The sequence below is a fragment of the Rana temporaria genome, chromosome 12, assembly GCF_905171775.1.
Source record: "Rana temporaria chromosome 12, aRanTem1.1, whole genome shotgun sequence".
NCBI lineage: Eukaryota > Metazoa > Chordata > Amphibia > Anura > Ranidae > Rana > Rana temporaria.
Window position 1 is genome coordinate 143,030,936 of NC_053500.1, and position 15,671 is coordinate 143,046,606.

Below are 15,671 nucleotides of genomic sequence, written 5' to 3' on the forward strand. Positions count from 1 at the left end.
AAAAGGAAATCTTTTGCCATATTCTCTGGTCGTCGAGCGAAAACAATGATCGATCGGTCACGGTCAGCGTGTGTGTCCCCGCCATTCTTGGAAGGAAACCCCTTTTACAGAATGGGAGACGCCTCGGCCGCGAGCGCTGCCAGGAATAGGGAGGATTTGGAAGGCTGCCGTCAGCAAGCTGTGTGTGTGTGTGTGTGTGTATGATACACAGCATTAACATTACAGGAAGAACCTCTTCCAGGAATAGAGCCGCCAGTAGGGGGGGGGGGAGGGGGGGGGAGGAGAGGAGGGGGGGGGGGAGGGGAGGAGCTCTTACTGTATAAGAACTGTGTGTGTGATCTCATGGAGTTACACACTGGTTTTGTAAGTCGAAGAAGCACAACCTTGGATTATAATCTGCTCACACGGAATATTCAGCTCTCTTTTTTTTTTACTGCCTTTGTCTTCCACCAGATACCGAAAATTCATCAGGTAAGGAACATGGAATCCTACAAATAATCCGGATCATTCTAAAGGGAGACTGAGGGGGACAAAGTTTATCCTCTACAATGTAACAGAATGGCAATGATAGGAATAGGCAACATTGTATCAGAAACTTTAGGGGACTTGGAAGTCTTTGAAAGAGACAAAGAAAGAATAAATATTATAGATTAATACAGATTAGAAGAAAGAAAGATAAACAAAGAGAAAGAATTCACTGCAAAGCTTATCCTCTGCAATGTAACAGAAGGGCAATGGTAGAAAGACGTAACATTGTATCAGAAACTTTGGGAATTTGTAAATCTGGAGAGAGAAAGACAAAGAAGGAATAAATGTTATAGAAGGAAAGAAAGATAAACAAACAGAAAGAATTCACTGCAAAGCTTATCATTTACAATGTAACAGAAGGGCAATGATAGAAATGTGTTGCATTGGGGTGTATTTACTAAAGCTTGAGCGTGCAAAAATCTGGTGCAGCTCTGCATGCAAACCAATCCGCTTCCAGGTTTTATCGTCAAAGTTTAACTGAACAAGCTGAAGTTAGAAGCTGATTGGCTGCACCAGATTCTGCACTCTCCAGTTTTGGTAAATCAACTCCATTGCATGCGAAACTTTAGGAATTTGTCTGGAGAGAGAGGAAGAGACAAAGAAAGAATACATTTGGATAAATGCAGGAAAGGAAAGAAAGATAAACCCAATACAAAGAATTCACTGCAAAGCTTATCATTTACAACGTAACAGAAGGGCGATGGTAGAAATAGGTTACATTGTATCTGAAACTTTAGGAACTTGTAAGTTTGGAGAGAAAGAGACAAAAGGAAGAATACATATTATAGATAATTGCAGGAAAGATAAATAGAAAGAATTGATACAATGCATCAAAAATTTAAATTTTATAACGTAACAAAAGAAACTTTACTAACTTTATAGTGCAAGTCTGGAGAGAGAGAGGGAAATTAAAAAATATTATATATTATTAAGAAAGAAAGAATGAGAGAGAGAGAAAGAATAAATAAATAAAAGGAATAAAAGAAAGAAAGACAAAATATTTTAGATAATTAAGAAAGAAAAACGAGAGAGAGAAAGCAAAAATAAATAAAAAGAATGAAATAAAGACAAAATATTGTAGATATTTAAGAAAGAAAAACGAATAAGAGAGAGAGAAAGCAAAAATAAATAAATACAAATAATGAAATAAATAAATAAAGACAAAATATTATAGATAAGAAAGAAAAACGAGAGAGAAAGCAAAAAAAATAATAAATAAATAAAAAATGAAATAAATAAAGACAAAATATTATAGATAATTAAGAAAGAAAAAGAAAGATAAACAAATAGAATTCACAGAAAAGTTTATTTTCTACAATGTAACAAAATGTCAACGATATATCTGTAACATTGTACCAGAAACTCTACTAACTCTATAGTGCAAGTCTAGATAGAGAATAAATATGATTGATAAATAAGAAAGAAAGAATAAAAGAAAGCAAAATAATTAAAAATAAAATAAATAAATAGAATTTGCAGCAAAGTTTATCATCTACAGTGTAACAAAATGGCAATTTATATAATGTAACATTGTATCAGAAACTTCCAGAGTGTACTTTACAAAGTTTACAGTTAGTCTAGAGAACGAAAGAAAGAACAACAGATTAGATAGAAAGAAGGAAAGAGAAAGAAGAATAAAAAGCTTTGAGCAATGGGAGAGTTTTTCGGATGGTGCAAAGGTTACTGGTTGCTTGGGGCACCCATGGGGTGAGAGGAGTTTGCAGAGGAGTTCAGTAAAACCCGGAATAATGTGATATTCATAGGAGCGGGGCGGAGAAATCTTCCATCTTCTAAGTGGGATCTTTCAGCTCTTTTGTTTCGGATTCCAGCGCTTTTTTTTTTTTGCCAAGATGGAAATGTTCAGACTTGCTTTTGCTGCCATGAGGGAGATGTAGGCTCAGCTTCCCACGGAATACCCAAGTGGACGGCACGCTGCATTCTTCCTGCCCGAATGGTGCCGTCTTCTATTGGTTACAATGGGCCCATGGAAAACTTGAATACTAAATACCATCTGCAGAGTTGGTGAGCTCCCCGCCGAGGTTTTATGGGATTAGAGTCTTTGGGAAGGTGGAGTTGGTCTTAGGCCCGGGGGGATATAAATAGAGGATTGATGACAGTCCGCCATTTCTGGTTTGCCTATTTATTTTTACTTTTTATTATACATTGTAGATAATGAATGCAATACACATGTTGATTTTTGGAATCCTTCCTCATTCGTTGTTTCATGGGCATAGCCCGTTACGTGATGCAGAGTTCTTGCGTTTCGTCTTTATTGACGCAGGTCTATTACGGCGCACCAACATTTTGTTTGTTTTTTTTCTTCATTAACGCATTCCATTACAGCGCACCATCATGGTGTTGGGTTTTTGTATTTATTGGCATAGTCCCGTTATGAGGTGCACTGACATCCTTCCTCATTGGCGTAGTCCGTTTTGTGGTGTAGTGGCATAAAACTTGAGTTTTGTCTTCGTTGACGCAGTCTGTTACGGCACAGCCATATGGTGTTTGGTTTTTGTCTTCATTGGTGTAGACCGTTATGAGGTGCACTGGCATCCTGCTTCATTGGTCCTTCATTGGTGTAGTCCTTCACGCTTCGCACCTGCATAGTACTTGGGTTTCGTCTTCGTTGACGCAGTCCGTTACGGCATGGTAATATGGTGTTTGGTTTTAGTCTTCATTGGTGTAGTCTGTTATGGTGCATGAACATGGTGTTTGGTTTTAGTCTTCATTGGTGTCGTCTGTAAGAGCCGGTTCACACAGGGGCGGCACGACTTCGGGGGCGACTCGGCCAGGCGACCTGAAAACGACTTCCAAGGCGATTTGCAAAATGACTTCTGTATAGAAGTCAATGCAAATCGCCCCAAGTCGCCCCCGAAGTAGTACAAGAACCTTTTTCTAAGTCGGAGCGACTTGCGTCGCTCCTATTAGAACGGTTCTATTCACTACAATGGGACGCGACTTGTCAGGCGGCTGTGTCGCCTGACGAGTCGCGCCAGTGTGAACCGGGTCTTATGGTGCACGAACATGGTGTTCGGTTTTAGTCTTCATTGGCATAATCCGTTATGAGGTGCGCTGACCTCTTTCCCCATTGGTCTTTCATTGGCGTAGTCTGTGACGTGGTGCACAGCATAGCGAGTTTTGTCTTCATTGACGCAGTCTGTTACGGAACAGCAACATGGTGTTTGGTTCTTGTCTTCATTGGCTTAGTCCGTTTTGTCTTGCACTGATATAGTATTTGGGTTTGGTCTTCGTTGGCGTTGTCTGTTACGGCGCAACATCATGGCGAGCATAGCGAGTTTTGTCTTCATTGACGCAGTCTGTTACGTCATAGCAACATGGTATTTGGTTCTTGTCTTCATTGGCTTATTCTGTAATGCACTGACATGGTTTTTGTGTTTTATCTTCATTGTCTGTTACGATGCACTAACATGGTGTTTTTTTCTTCCTTTTTTCAGGTCACAGCCATCGTGTCCACACAAGGGTTGGGCGCCCCAAGGTTTTGCCAAGCTGGCTCCCACCGTCATGGTCACGCAGAGCAAGTTCCCGACTATGAGCCGGGCGCTGGACTCTAGCCTGAGGCTCAAGACCTTCTCTTCTCGCAGCGAGTACAACCTGGTGCTGAGCGCGGTCCACAAACTTCAGGAGAGCGGATTTTACTGGAGTACGGTGACAGGAAGCCAGGCCAACCTGCTGCTCAGCCCGGAGCCCGCCGGCACCTTCCTGATCAGGGACAGCTCCGACAACCGCCACTTCTTCACTCTCAGCGTGAAAACCGAATCCGGCACCAAGAACTTGCGCATCCAGTGCGAACCGTGCGGATTCTCCCTACAGACTGACCCGCGCAGCTCGCAACCCGTGCCGAGGTTCGACTGCGTGCTGAAACTCCTTCGGCATTACATGCCGGCCAAAGACTCCGCCAACAGCAACAGGCGCTGCTACTATATCTATTCCGGCGGCGAGCGCGTCCCGTTGCTTCTCTCTAGGCCTCTGTCCTCCAGCGTCTCCTCGCTGCAGCACCTCTGCAGGAAAGCGGTCAATGGACAACTGGAAGGCTTCGAGGCTCGAGAACAGCTACCTCTGCCCATCAAAGACTTTCTCCAGGAATATGACTCTCCCGTATAGCCGCAGAAGCCGCAATGGAGGCAAAGAACCAAACCTGAGATAATATGGAGAGGCCTAGGCTCCGAGCAGGACTACAACAAAATGGAGCATGAGTGGTATTCATGGAGGGAGTAGCACTGGGCACACGGATATCTTATGGGATTGCGTCCAATTGTTTTTCACCAAGTGCCTAAAGGTAGAGGACGATACTCAGGCGGATACTCGACGACACCCAGAGACTGTAGAGACTGTGGACATTGCCCTCCGTTTACATTGCATGCTGGGTGTGAGACAAAAAGAAAGGGAGGGCTTACGTTGGGGTTCCGGATGTAAGCCTAGAACGGGAACGTCTGTCCTTCAGGGTATGTCCACAACAGTGAGATGGAAGTTTTGTTATACTCTCACCTACGTAGCCTTAATCTGCTGCTGGGCTAACGGTCAGAGGGCGCGCACTGCAGGGCATTACCGGTATATGTAAAGAATATCCGCAATTTGCCAGTTGCGGGTGCCGGACGAAACGCGTGGAGACAATGCACAAGAAGCAGAGAATTTCTGACCTCCAGCGGAATCAAGTTTTGCACAAAAGTGACTTGGCTTCTTCTTCAAGAAGGTTCTGTCTAAAACTTCTAAAACAGACACACACAAATAAAAATGGCAAAACTGAAGAAGTCACATGACTGGCGGACAATGGGAAGGATTCTTTTCGATCTATGCAGAATTTGGATTTTTGCACAGGAGGCCATGGACCAGATAGAGAAGCCGGGGGCGGAATGTGACCTCGCGGATGTTTACACGGTGTCCCCCCACGGGGGAGACACAGACCACGGACATTTGCACTTATTTATATTTTACACATCCTGGTTATTTATAATAAAAAAAAGCCTATTTTTGAAAGAAAAAAAAAAAAATATTGTGAAGTTTCAGTGTGCGTGTGTTTATGTGTGGCTGGAGGTACAAGGAGTATAGAGTGGTGATGGCGAATCTCGGCACCCCAGAGGTTTTGGAACTACATTTCCCATGATGCTCATGCACTCTGCAGTGTAGTGGAGCATCATGGGAAATGTAGTTCCAAAACATCTGGGGCGCCAAGGTTCACTATCATTGGTCTATGCCCAACTTTAGGGTTAGGGGAGGATTAGGACAGTGATGGTGAACCTTGGCACCCCAGATGTTTTGGAACTACATTTCCCATGATGCTCATGCACTCTGCAGTGTAGTGGAGCATCATGGGAAATGTAGTTCCAAAAACATCTGGGGTGCCAAGGTTCACCATCATTGGTCTATAGCCAACTTTAGGGTTAGGGGAGGATTAGGACAGTGAAGGGGAATCTCGGCACCCCAGATGTTTTGGAACTACATTTCCCAAGATGCTCATGCACTCTGCAGTGTAGTTGATCACAATAGGAAATGCTGTTCCAAAACATCTGGGGTGCCGAGATTCCCCTTCACTGTCCTAATCCTCCCCTAACCCTAAAGTTGGCTATAGACCAATGATGGTGAACCTTGGCACCCCAGATGTTTTTGGAACTACATTTCCCATGATGCTCCACTACACTGCAGAGTGCATGAGCATCATGGGAAATGTAGTTCCAAAACATCTGGGGTGCCGAGGTTCACCATCATTGGTCTATGGCCAACTTTAGGGTCAGGGAAGGATTAGGACCTTGTCACGGTGGCCTATTGGGGAGATTTCCCTTCACCTTCTGTTCCATAACAAGACAGGAAGTGAGAGGAAATCCCAGAAACTAGTGTCCCCATTGGAAGATTTACCTTCTATTCCTGTCTTGGTGACAACAATTCAAAATTTGGGATTTTCTGTCACTCTCAGGACAAATAGAGAGGGGCGAATCTCCCCAATGGGGGGCAGAGACCGGAGTAAAAAAATGACAGGGGTTCTAATCCTTCCCCACTCCAAAACTAAAATAAATTGTCTTTAGTTATACTTTAAATGATATGAAACATATTTATTTATTTTAGTTGAGGATGGAGTGGGAAGAATTGTGAACCCTTTACAGGGCCTGTCTTTTCTTCCTTCATCCCATCAGAGAGATTTTCTTTCACTTCCTGTCCCGGGAAGTAAGGGGGGAACTCTCTATAATGGGGGATATTTCTTCCTCCCTATTAACATACAAAAAGACCAAGTGGTCCACCCACTCTGCCATATATATATATATTATTATTATTATAATTATTATTATTATATATGTGTGTGTGTATATATATATATAACATACTTTTTGTAAAAATATAATAACTTTTTTATACATTTTTAATAAATTATATATATATATATATATATATATATATATATATATATATATATATATATATATATATATATATATATATATATATATATATATATACACACACACACATATATATATATTCAAAATGTATACAAATTATAATAATAATACTAAAGTAAAATTAGAGGTAATTTTTTTTAATAAAATAAAGTTATTATATTTTTAGAAAAAGTATTATATATATATATATATATATATATATATATATATATATATATATATATATATATATATATATATATATATATATATATATATATATATAAACATATTTTATATATATAAATATATATGCTTTTTCTGAAAATATAATAACTTTATTTTATTTTAAAAAAAAATGACCTCTAATTTTACTTTAGTATTATATATAATATGTTTATTTTTATAAATATATATATATATATATATATATATATATATATATATATATATATATATATATATATATATATATAATTTTTATTTATTTTTTACTTTTTAATAATTTTACTATTTTACTTTTAGTATTATTATTATAATCATCATTTTTATACATTTTGAAATATATATATATTTAAAATGTATAAAAATATTCATAGTAATACTAAAGTAAGGTTAGAGGTAAAAAAGAAAGTTATTAGATTTTTAGAAAAATAATATTTTTTATATATATATATATAATACTTTTCAAATTCAAATAATCTTCCAATTTCCAAAGAAAATAGAATAGAAAATAATAGATTTATTTTTACTTTTATATTCTATTCCTTTATGTTCTACTCTATTTTATTCTTTTTTGGAAGTTGGAAAACTATTTGAATTCCAAAACGTTTCGAATTCCAAAACTATTCGAAATTGATTCGAGAAACTCTTCGCATTCGAATAGTTTTCCAATTTCCAAAGAGAATAAAATAGAATAGAAAATAAAGGAACAGAATTTGAAAAAAATGATATATATTTTTTCTATTCTATTCCTTCATTTCTCTATTGTATTTTATTATTTTTGGAAATTGGAAAACTATTCAAATTTGAAAACTTTTCGAATTGGAAAACTTTTCGAAGTTCGAGAAGTTTTCAAATCAATTTCGAATAGTTTTCGAATTTGTAAAGAGAATAAAATAGAATAGAAAATAAAGGAACAGAATAGAAAAAAATTATGGGCCAGATTCACAGTGAGAGTACGCCGGTGAATCTCCTGATACGCCGGCGTACTTTCAAATTTCCCGCGTCGTATCTTTAGTTTGAATCCTCAAACCAAGATACGACGGCTTCTGGCTTCGATCCGACAGGCGTACGGCTTTGTACGCCTTCGGATTGTAGGTGCAATACTTCGGCGCCCGCTGGGTGGAGTTCGCGTCGTTTTCTGCGTCGGGTATGCAAATTAGCTTTTTCCGGCGATCCACGAAGGTACGCGTGGCCGTCGCATTCTCTTACGTCGTCGCTGGCGTATAGTTAAAGCTGCTATTTTGCGGCGTATAGATAGACTTGCCATGTTAAAGTATGGCCGTCGTTCCCGCGTTGAATTTTGAATTTTTTTGCGTAAGTCGTCCGTGAATAGGAAAGGACGTAACTCACGTCTAAGTTCAAAAAATGACGTCGGTGCGACGTCATTTCGCGCAAAGCACGGCGGGAAATTTCAAAACGGAGCATGCGCAGTTCAATCGGCGCGGGGACGCGCCCCCTACCCGCCCAATTTGAAATACGCGCCGAGAAATACACTACGGCGCCGTAACTTACGGCGCGAAATCTTCCTGGATTCGACTTAGAGCCAGGTAAGATACGGCGGCGTAGCGTATCTCTGATACGCTTGCGCCTGGGCAATTCTATGTGAATCTGGCCCTATATATATATATTTTTTTTTCTATTCTATTCCTTTATTTCTCTATTATATTTTATTATTTTTGGAAATTGGAAAACGTTTCGAATTCAATTCAAAAACTTTCGACTCGATTTGAAAACGAATTAAACAAATGAAAAAACACATTTTATGTAGATAACGTAAAAAAAAGTTTTCTAGTAAAGGGGAAGTAACCCTTTAAGAAAGAGGGGTCCTCATTGCCCCTCCCCCCCCCCTCCCGAGAAGCCAATCAGAATCAGCCCACGCTAGTCCTGAAAACAATACAATAATGATACGATTAAAGGCGCAGTCCACCCTTTCCCAGAAAACTCCGGGGGGGCTCTGGGGGGGGCGTTGCTAACTTGGAGTTTTTCCGTCTGGCTTCAGGGGGCCCCACATGGCCTACAGGGGCCACTTCTGAAGATTGCACACGGCCCCCGGAGTTTTCTAATACCGGCTGGAGGGGGGACGTGTTCTGGAAAAGGTGGACCCGAGCCTTAAATTGACCAATCAGGATTCGCCTTCGTTCATTTGATTGGTTGCTACGGGTGACGTAAAGAAAGAGAGTTTAAAAAGGGAACCGGTTCCTCCAATCCCAGTTCCCAGGCACACCTGCGGCGGCGTCGGCGTCCAGTGACGCGCGGGGTTAACGGGCGTGCCGCTGGGGCTGACTGGCAGAGAGTATTCTTCGGGGAAGTCGTCCCTTCCTCTCTTTCCATTCAGGAATGCGGCCGGGCGTGCGTCACGCCGCGGATAATTATATTCCTGTAAGCGCCGCCTCCAACGCACTTCCTCGTTTCCAGGGCGACGGGATCACGGAGGAAACACACAGATTCCTATTGAAGTGCCAGGAAATTTGGGAAGGAGGGGGGGGGAGGGATGGAGAGGGGGGGCGGCTGTACAACACCTGTAAGAACATGTTTTGTAGAGGCGGCGAGACCCTCCCGAAATCCTCGTCTGGAGAAAGGCGCCATTGAGCGCGCTCCCTGCGTCAGACGCACCATCGTCGTCGTCATCGCTGGCGCAGAGCACGGGGGGGGGGGGGGGGATCTAACAAAAAATACTGATTTTAACTTTCCAGCAACAAATGTCAGAAATCGGCTCAGGCATGAAATGAATGAATCCCATTGGTGGATAAATGTGTGACATTAGGGAATATCTCTGGGAATCCATGGATTGTATCACTTCAGTGAATGAATTGGTGAGTCGTGTATCAGGTTGGTAAATAAATGTATCTCATTGGTGAAATAATTGAATGAATACATTTAGGACATGGGGGAATGAGGCATGACATGGGGGAATGAATGGGTGACATGGGGGAATGAATGTATGATGTGGGTGAATGAAGGTATTACGTGGGTGAATGAGGCATGACATGAGTGAATTATTGTATGACGTGGGTGAATAAATGGGTGACATGGGTGAATGAATGTATGACGTGGTGAATGAATGTATGACGTGGTGAATGAATGAATATATGACGTGGGTGAATGAATGTATGACGTGGGTGAATGAATGGGGTGAATGGAGGTATGATGTGGGTGAATAAAGATATGACATGGGTGAATGAAGGTATGATGTGGTGAATTAATGGGTGAATGAAGGTATGACGTGATGAATGAATGTATGACGTGGTAAATGAATGTGTGATGAGATGAATGGGGTGAATGAAGGTATGATGTGGGTGAATGAATGTATGATGTGGGTGAATGAAGGTATGACGTGGTGAATGAAGGTATGACGTGGTGAATGAATGGGGTGAATGAATGTATGACGTGGGTGAATGAAGGTATGACGTGGGTGAATGAAGGTATGACATGGTGAATGAATGGGGTGAATGAAGGTATGACGTGGTGAATGAATGGGGTAAATGAAGGTATGGCGTGGTGAATGAATGGGGTGAATGAATGTATGACGTGGTGAATGAATGTATGATGTGATGAATGTATGATGTGATGAATGAATGTATGACGTGATGAATGAATGGGGTGATGAATGTATGGGGTGATGAATGTATGGGGTGATGAATGTATGGGGTGAATGAATGTATGGGGTGAATGAATGCATGACATGGTGAATGAATGGGGTGAATGAATGTATGATGTGGTGAATGAAGGTATGATGTGATGAATGAATGGGGTGAATGAATGTATGGGGTGAATGAATGTATGAGGTGATGAATGAATGGGGTGAATGAATGTATGGGGTGAATGAATGTATGAGGTGATGAATGAATGGGGTGAATGAAGGTATGACGTGATGAATGAAAGGGGTGAATGAATGTATGAGGTGATGAATGAATGGGGTGAATGAAGGTATGACGTGATGAATGAATGGGGTGAATGAATGTATGAGGTGATGAATGAATGGGGTGAATGAAGGTATGACGTGATGAATGAATGGGGTGAATGAATGTATGAAGTGATGAATGAATGGGGTGAATGAAGGTATGACGTGGTGAATGAAGTTATGACGTGATGAATGAATGGGGTGGATGAATGTATGACGTGATGAATGAATGGGGTGGATGAATGTATGACGTGATGAATGAATGGGGTGAATGAAGGTATGACGTGGTGAATGAAGTGAATGAATGTATGAGGTGATGAATGGGGTGAATGAAGGTATGACGTGATGAATGAATGGGGTGAATGAATGTATGAAGTGATGAATGAATGGGGTGAATGAAGGTATGACGTGGTGAATGAAGTTATGACGTGATGAATGAATGGGGTGGATGAATGTATGACGTGATGAATGAATGGGGTGAATGAAGGTATGACGTGGTGAATGAAGTGAATGAATGAATGACGTGATGAATGAATGGGGTGAATGACGTAGTGCTGATGCTGATCTGCGGGTATTACAGACTCCGGAGGACGCGCCGTTCTTCTACATTCATCGGATTTCAGGAGAACAATCACTCGGGTTCCTGGAAAGGATCGGCTCACCGGAGAGACTTCAGGGATGCCGGCGTCAGGGGGCGGAGCGTCAGGGGGCGGAGCATCGGGGGCGGGGCGTTGGGGGCGGGGCGTCGGGTTTTGGGAACAAATGGACTTTTCAAATGAAACCCGATAAATACTTTCCGTCTTCATCATAACAAATGGAGTGCAAAAGTCTGACATCTGCAGAGAGACCACTGCTTCTCTACAAAAGAGCAAGTGTGGGGGGGAGGGGGGGTTCATCATAAAATCTGTTGCTTTGCCCCAGCATTAGACAGCGAATAGAAACCTGAGGATTTTATGGTGAGTACCAAGATCCGAGGACTGAATGCAGAGATCCGAGGACTGAATGCAGAGATCCGAGGACTGAACGCAGAGATCCGAGGACTGAATGCAGAGATCCGAGGACTGAACACAGAGATCCGAGGACTGAAAACAGAAATCCGAGGACTGAACACAGAGATCCGAGGACTGAAAACAGAAATCCGAGGACTGAACGCAGAGATCCGAGGACTGAAAGCAGAGATCCGAGGACTGAACACAGAGATCCGAGGACTGAACGCAGAGATCCGAGGACTGAACACAGAGATCCGAGGACTGAACGCAGAGATCCGAGGACTGAACGCAGAGATCCGAGGACTGAATGCAGAATTTCGGGGACTGAACACAGAGATCCGAGGACTGAACGCAGAGATCCGAGGACTGAACGCAGGAATCCGAGGACTGAAAACAGGAATCCGAGGACTGAACGCAGAGATCCGAGGACTGAAAACAGAAATCCGAGGACTGAATGCAGAGATCCGAGGACTGAAAGCAGAGATCCGAGGACTGAACACAGAGATCCGAGGACTGAAAACAGAAATCCGAGGACTGAAAGCAAAGATCCGAGGACTGAAAGCAGAGATCCGAGGACTGAACACAGAGATCCGAGGACTGAAAGCAGAGATCCGAGGACTGAAAGCAGAGATCTGAGGACTGAAAGCAGAGATCCGAGGACTGAACACAGAGATCCGAGGACTGAACACAGAGATCCGAGGACTGAACACAGAGATCCGAGGACTGAACGCAGGAATCCGAGGACTGAACGCAGAGATCCGAGGACTGAACGCAGGAATCCGAGGACTGAACGCAGAGATCCGAGGACTGAACGCAGAAATCCGAGGACTGAACGCAGAGATTCGAGGACTGAACGCAGGAATCCGAGGACTGAACACAGAGATCCGAGGACTGAACGCAGAGATCTGAGGACTGAACGCAGGAATCCGAGGACTGAAAGCAGAGATCTGAGGACTGAAAGCAGAGATCCGAGGACTGAACACAGAGATCCAAGGACTGAAAACAGAAATCCGAGGACTGAACGCAGAGATCCGAGGACTGAACGCAGGAATCCGAGGACTGAACACAGAGATCCGAGGACTGAACGCAGGAATCCGAGGACTGAACGCAGAGATCCGAGGACTGAACGCAGAAATCCGAGGACTGAACGCAGAGATTCGAGGACTGAACGCAGGAATCCGAGGACTGAACACAGAGATCCGAGGACTGAACGCAGAGATCTGAGGACTGAACGCAGGAATCCGAGGACTGAAAGCAGAGATCCGAGGACTGAAAGCAGAGATCCGAGGACTGAACACAGAGATCCGAGGACTGAAAACAGAAATCCGAGGACTGAACGCAGAGATCCGAGGACTGAACGCAGGAATCCGAGGACTGAAAACAGAAATCCGAGGACTGAACGCAGAGATCCGAGGACTGAAAACAGAAATCCGAGGACTGAACGCAGAGATCCGAGGACTGAAAACAGAAATCCGAGGACTGAACGCAGAGATCCGAGGACTGAACGCAGGAATCCGAGGACTGAACGCAGAGATCTGAGGACTGAACGCAGGAATCCGAGGACTGAACACAGAGATCCGAGGACTGAACGCAGAGATCCGAGGACTGAACGCAGGAATCAGAGGACTGAACGCAGAGATCCGAGGACTGAACGCAGAGATCCGAGGACTGAAAACAGAAATCCGAGGACTGAAAGCAGAGATCCGAGGACTGAATGCAGAGATCCGAGGACTGAACGCAGAGATCCGAGGACTGAACGCAGAGATCCGAGGACTGAACGCAGAAATCCAAAGACTGAACGCAGAGATCAGAGGACTGAATGCAGAGACTTGAGGACTGAACGCAGGAATCCGAGGACTGAACACAGAAACTTGAGGACTGAACGCAGAGATCCGAGGACTGAACGCAGGAATCCGAGGACTGAACACAGAGATCCGAGGACTGAACTCAGGAATCCGAGGACTGAACGCAGAGATCCGAGGACTGAACGCAGAGATCCGAGGACTGAACGCAGAGATCCGAGGACTGAACGCAGGAATCCGAGAACTGAACGCAGAGATCCGAGGACTGAACGCAGGAATCCGAGGACTGAACGCAGGAATCCGAGGACTGAACGCAGGAATCCGAGGACTGAACGCAGGAATCCGAGGACTGAACGCAGGAATCCGAGGACTGAACGCAGGAATCCGAGGACTGAACGCAGAGATCCGAGGACTGAACGCAGGAATCCGAGGACTGAACGCAGGAATCCGAGGACTGAACGCAGAGATCCGAGGACTGAACGCAGAGATCCGAGGACTGAACGCAGGAATCCGAGGACTGAACGCAGGAATCCGAGGACTGAACGCAGGAATCCGGGACTGAACGCAGGAATCCGAGGACTGAACGCAGAGATCCGAGGACTGAACGCAGGAATCCGAGGACTGAACGCAGATATACGAAGACTGAACGCAGGAATCCGAGGACTGAACGCAGGAATCCGAGGACTGAACGCAGAGATCCGAGGACTGAACGCAGGAATCCGATGACTGAACGCAGAGATCCGAGGACTGAACGCAGGAATCCGAGGACTGAACGCAGGAATCCGAGGACTGAACGCAGAGATCCGAGGACTGAACGCCGGAATCCGAGGACTGAACGCAGAGATCCGAGGACTGAACGCAGAGATCCGAGGACTGAACGCAGGATCCTGAGGACTGAACGCAGGAATCCGAGGACTGAACGCAGAGATCCGAGGACTGAACGCAGGAATCCGAGGACTGAACGCAGGAATCCGAGGACTGAACGCAGAGATCCGAGGACTGAACGCAGGAATCCGAGGACTGAACGCAGGAATCCGAGGACTGAACGCAGAGATCCGAGGACTGAACGCAGGAATCCGAGGACTGAACGCAGGAATCCGAGGACTGAACGCAGAGATCCGAGGACTGAACGCAGGAATCCGAGGACTGAACGCAGATATACGAAGACTGAACACAGGAATCCGAGGAATGAACGCAGGAATCCGAGGACTGAACGCAGGAATCCGAGGACTGAACGCAGGAATCCGAGGACTGAACGCAGGAATCCGAGGACTGAACGCAGAGATCCGAGGACTGAACGCAGAGATCAGAGGGCTGAACGGAGGAATCCGAGGACTGAACGCAGAGATCCGAGGACTGAACGCAGGAATCCGAGGACTGAACGCAGAGATCCGGTGACTGAACGCAGGAATCCGAGCACTGAACGCAGGAATCCGAGGACTGAACGCAGATATACGAAGACTGAACGCAGGAATCCGAGGACTGAATGCAGGAATCCGAGGACTGAACGCAGGAATCCGAGGACTGAACGCAGAGATCCGAGGACTGAACGCAGGAATCCGAGGACTGAACGCAGATATACGAAGACTGAACGCAGGAATCCGAGGACTGAACGCAGGAATCCGAGGACTGAACGCAGGAATCCGAGGAATGAACGCAGGAATCCGAGGACTGAACGCAGAGATCCGAGGACTGAACGCAGAGATCTGAGGACTGAACGCAGAAATCCAAGGACTGAACGCAGGAATCCGAGGACTGAATGCAGAGATCCGAGGACTGAACGCAGGAATCTGAGGACTGAACGCAGAGATCTGAGGACTGAATGCAGGAATCTGAG

At 44.3% G+C, this 15,671-nt stretch overlaps 1 protein-coding gene across 1 annotated transcript; it reads left to right on the forward strand.

Annotated features, from left to right (window-relative positions):
* Window positions 1-328: 328 nt before the first annotated feature.
* SOCS3 (suppressor of cytokine signaling 3) lies at window positions 329-5,253 on the forward strand. Its single transcript, XM_040331037.1, has 2 exons — window positions 329-471; window positions 3,984-5,253. The coding sequence occupies exon 2, from the start codon at window positions 4,051-4,053 to the stop codon at window positions 4,648-4,650; it is 600 nt and encodes a 199-aa protein (XP_040186971.1). The 5' UTR covers window positions 329-471; window positions 3,984-4,050; the 3' UTR covers window positions 4,651-5,253.
* Window positions 5,254-15,671: the final 10,418 nt, after the last annotated feature.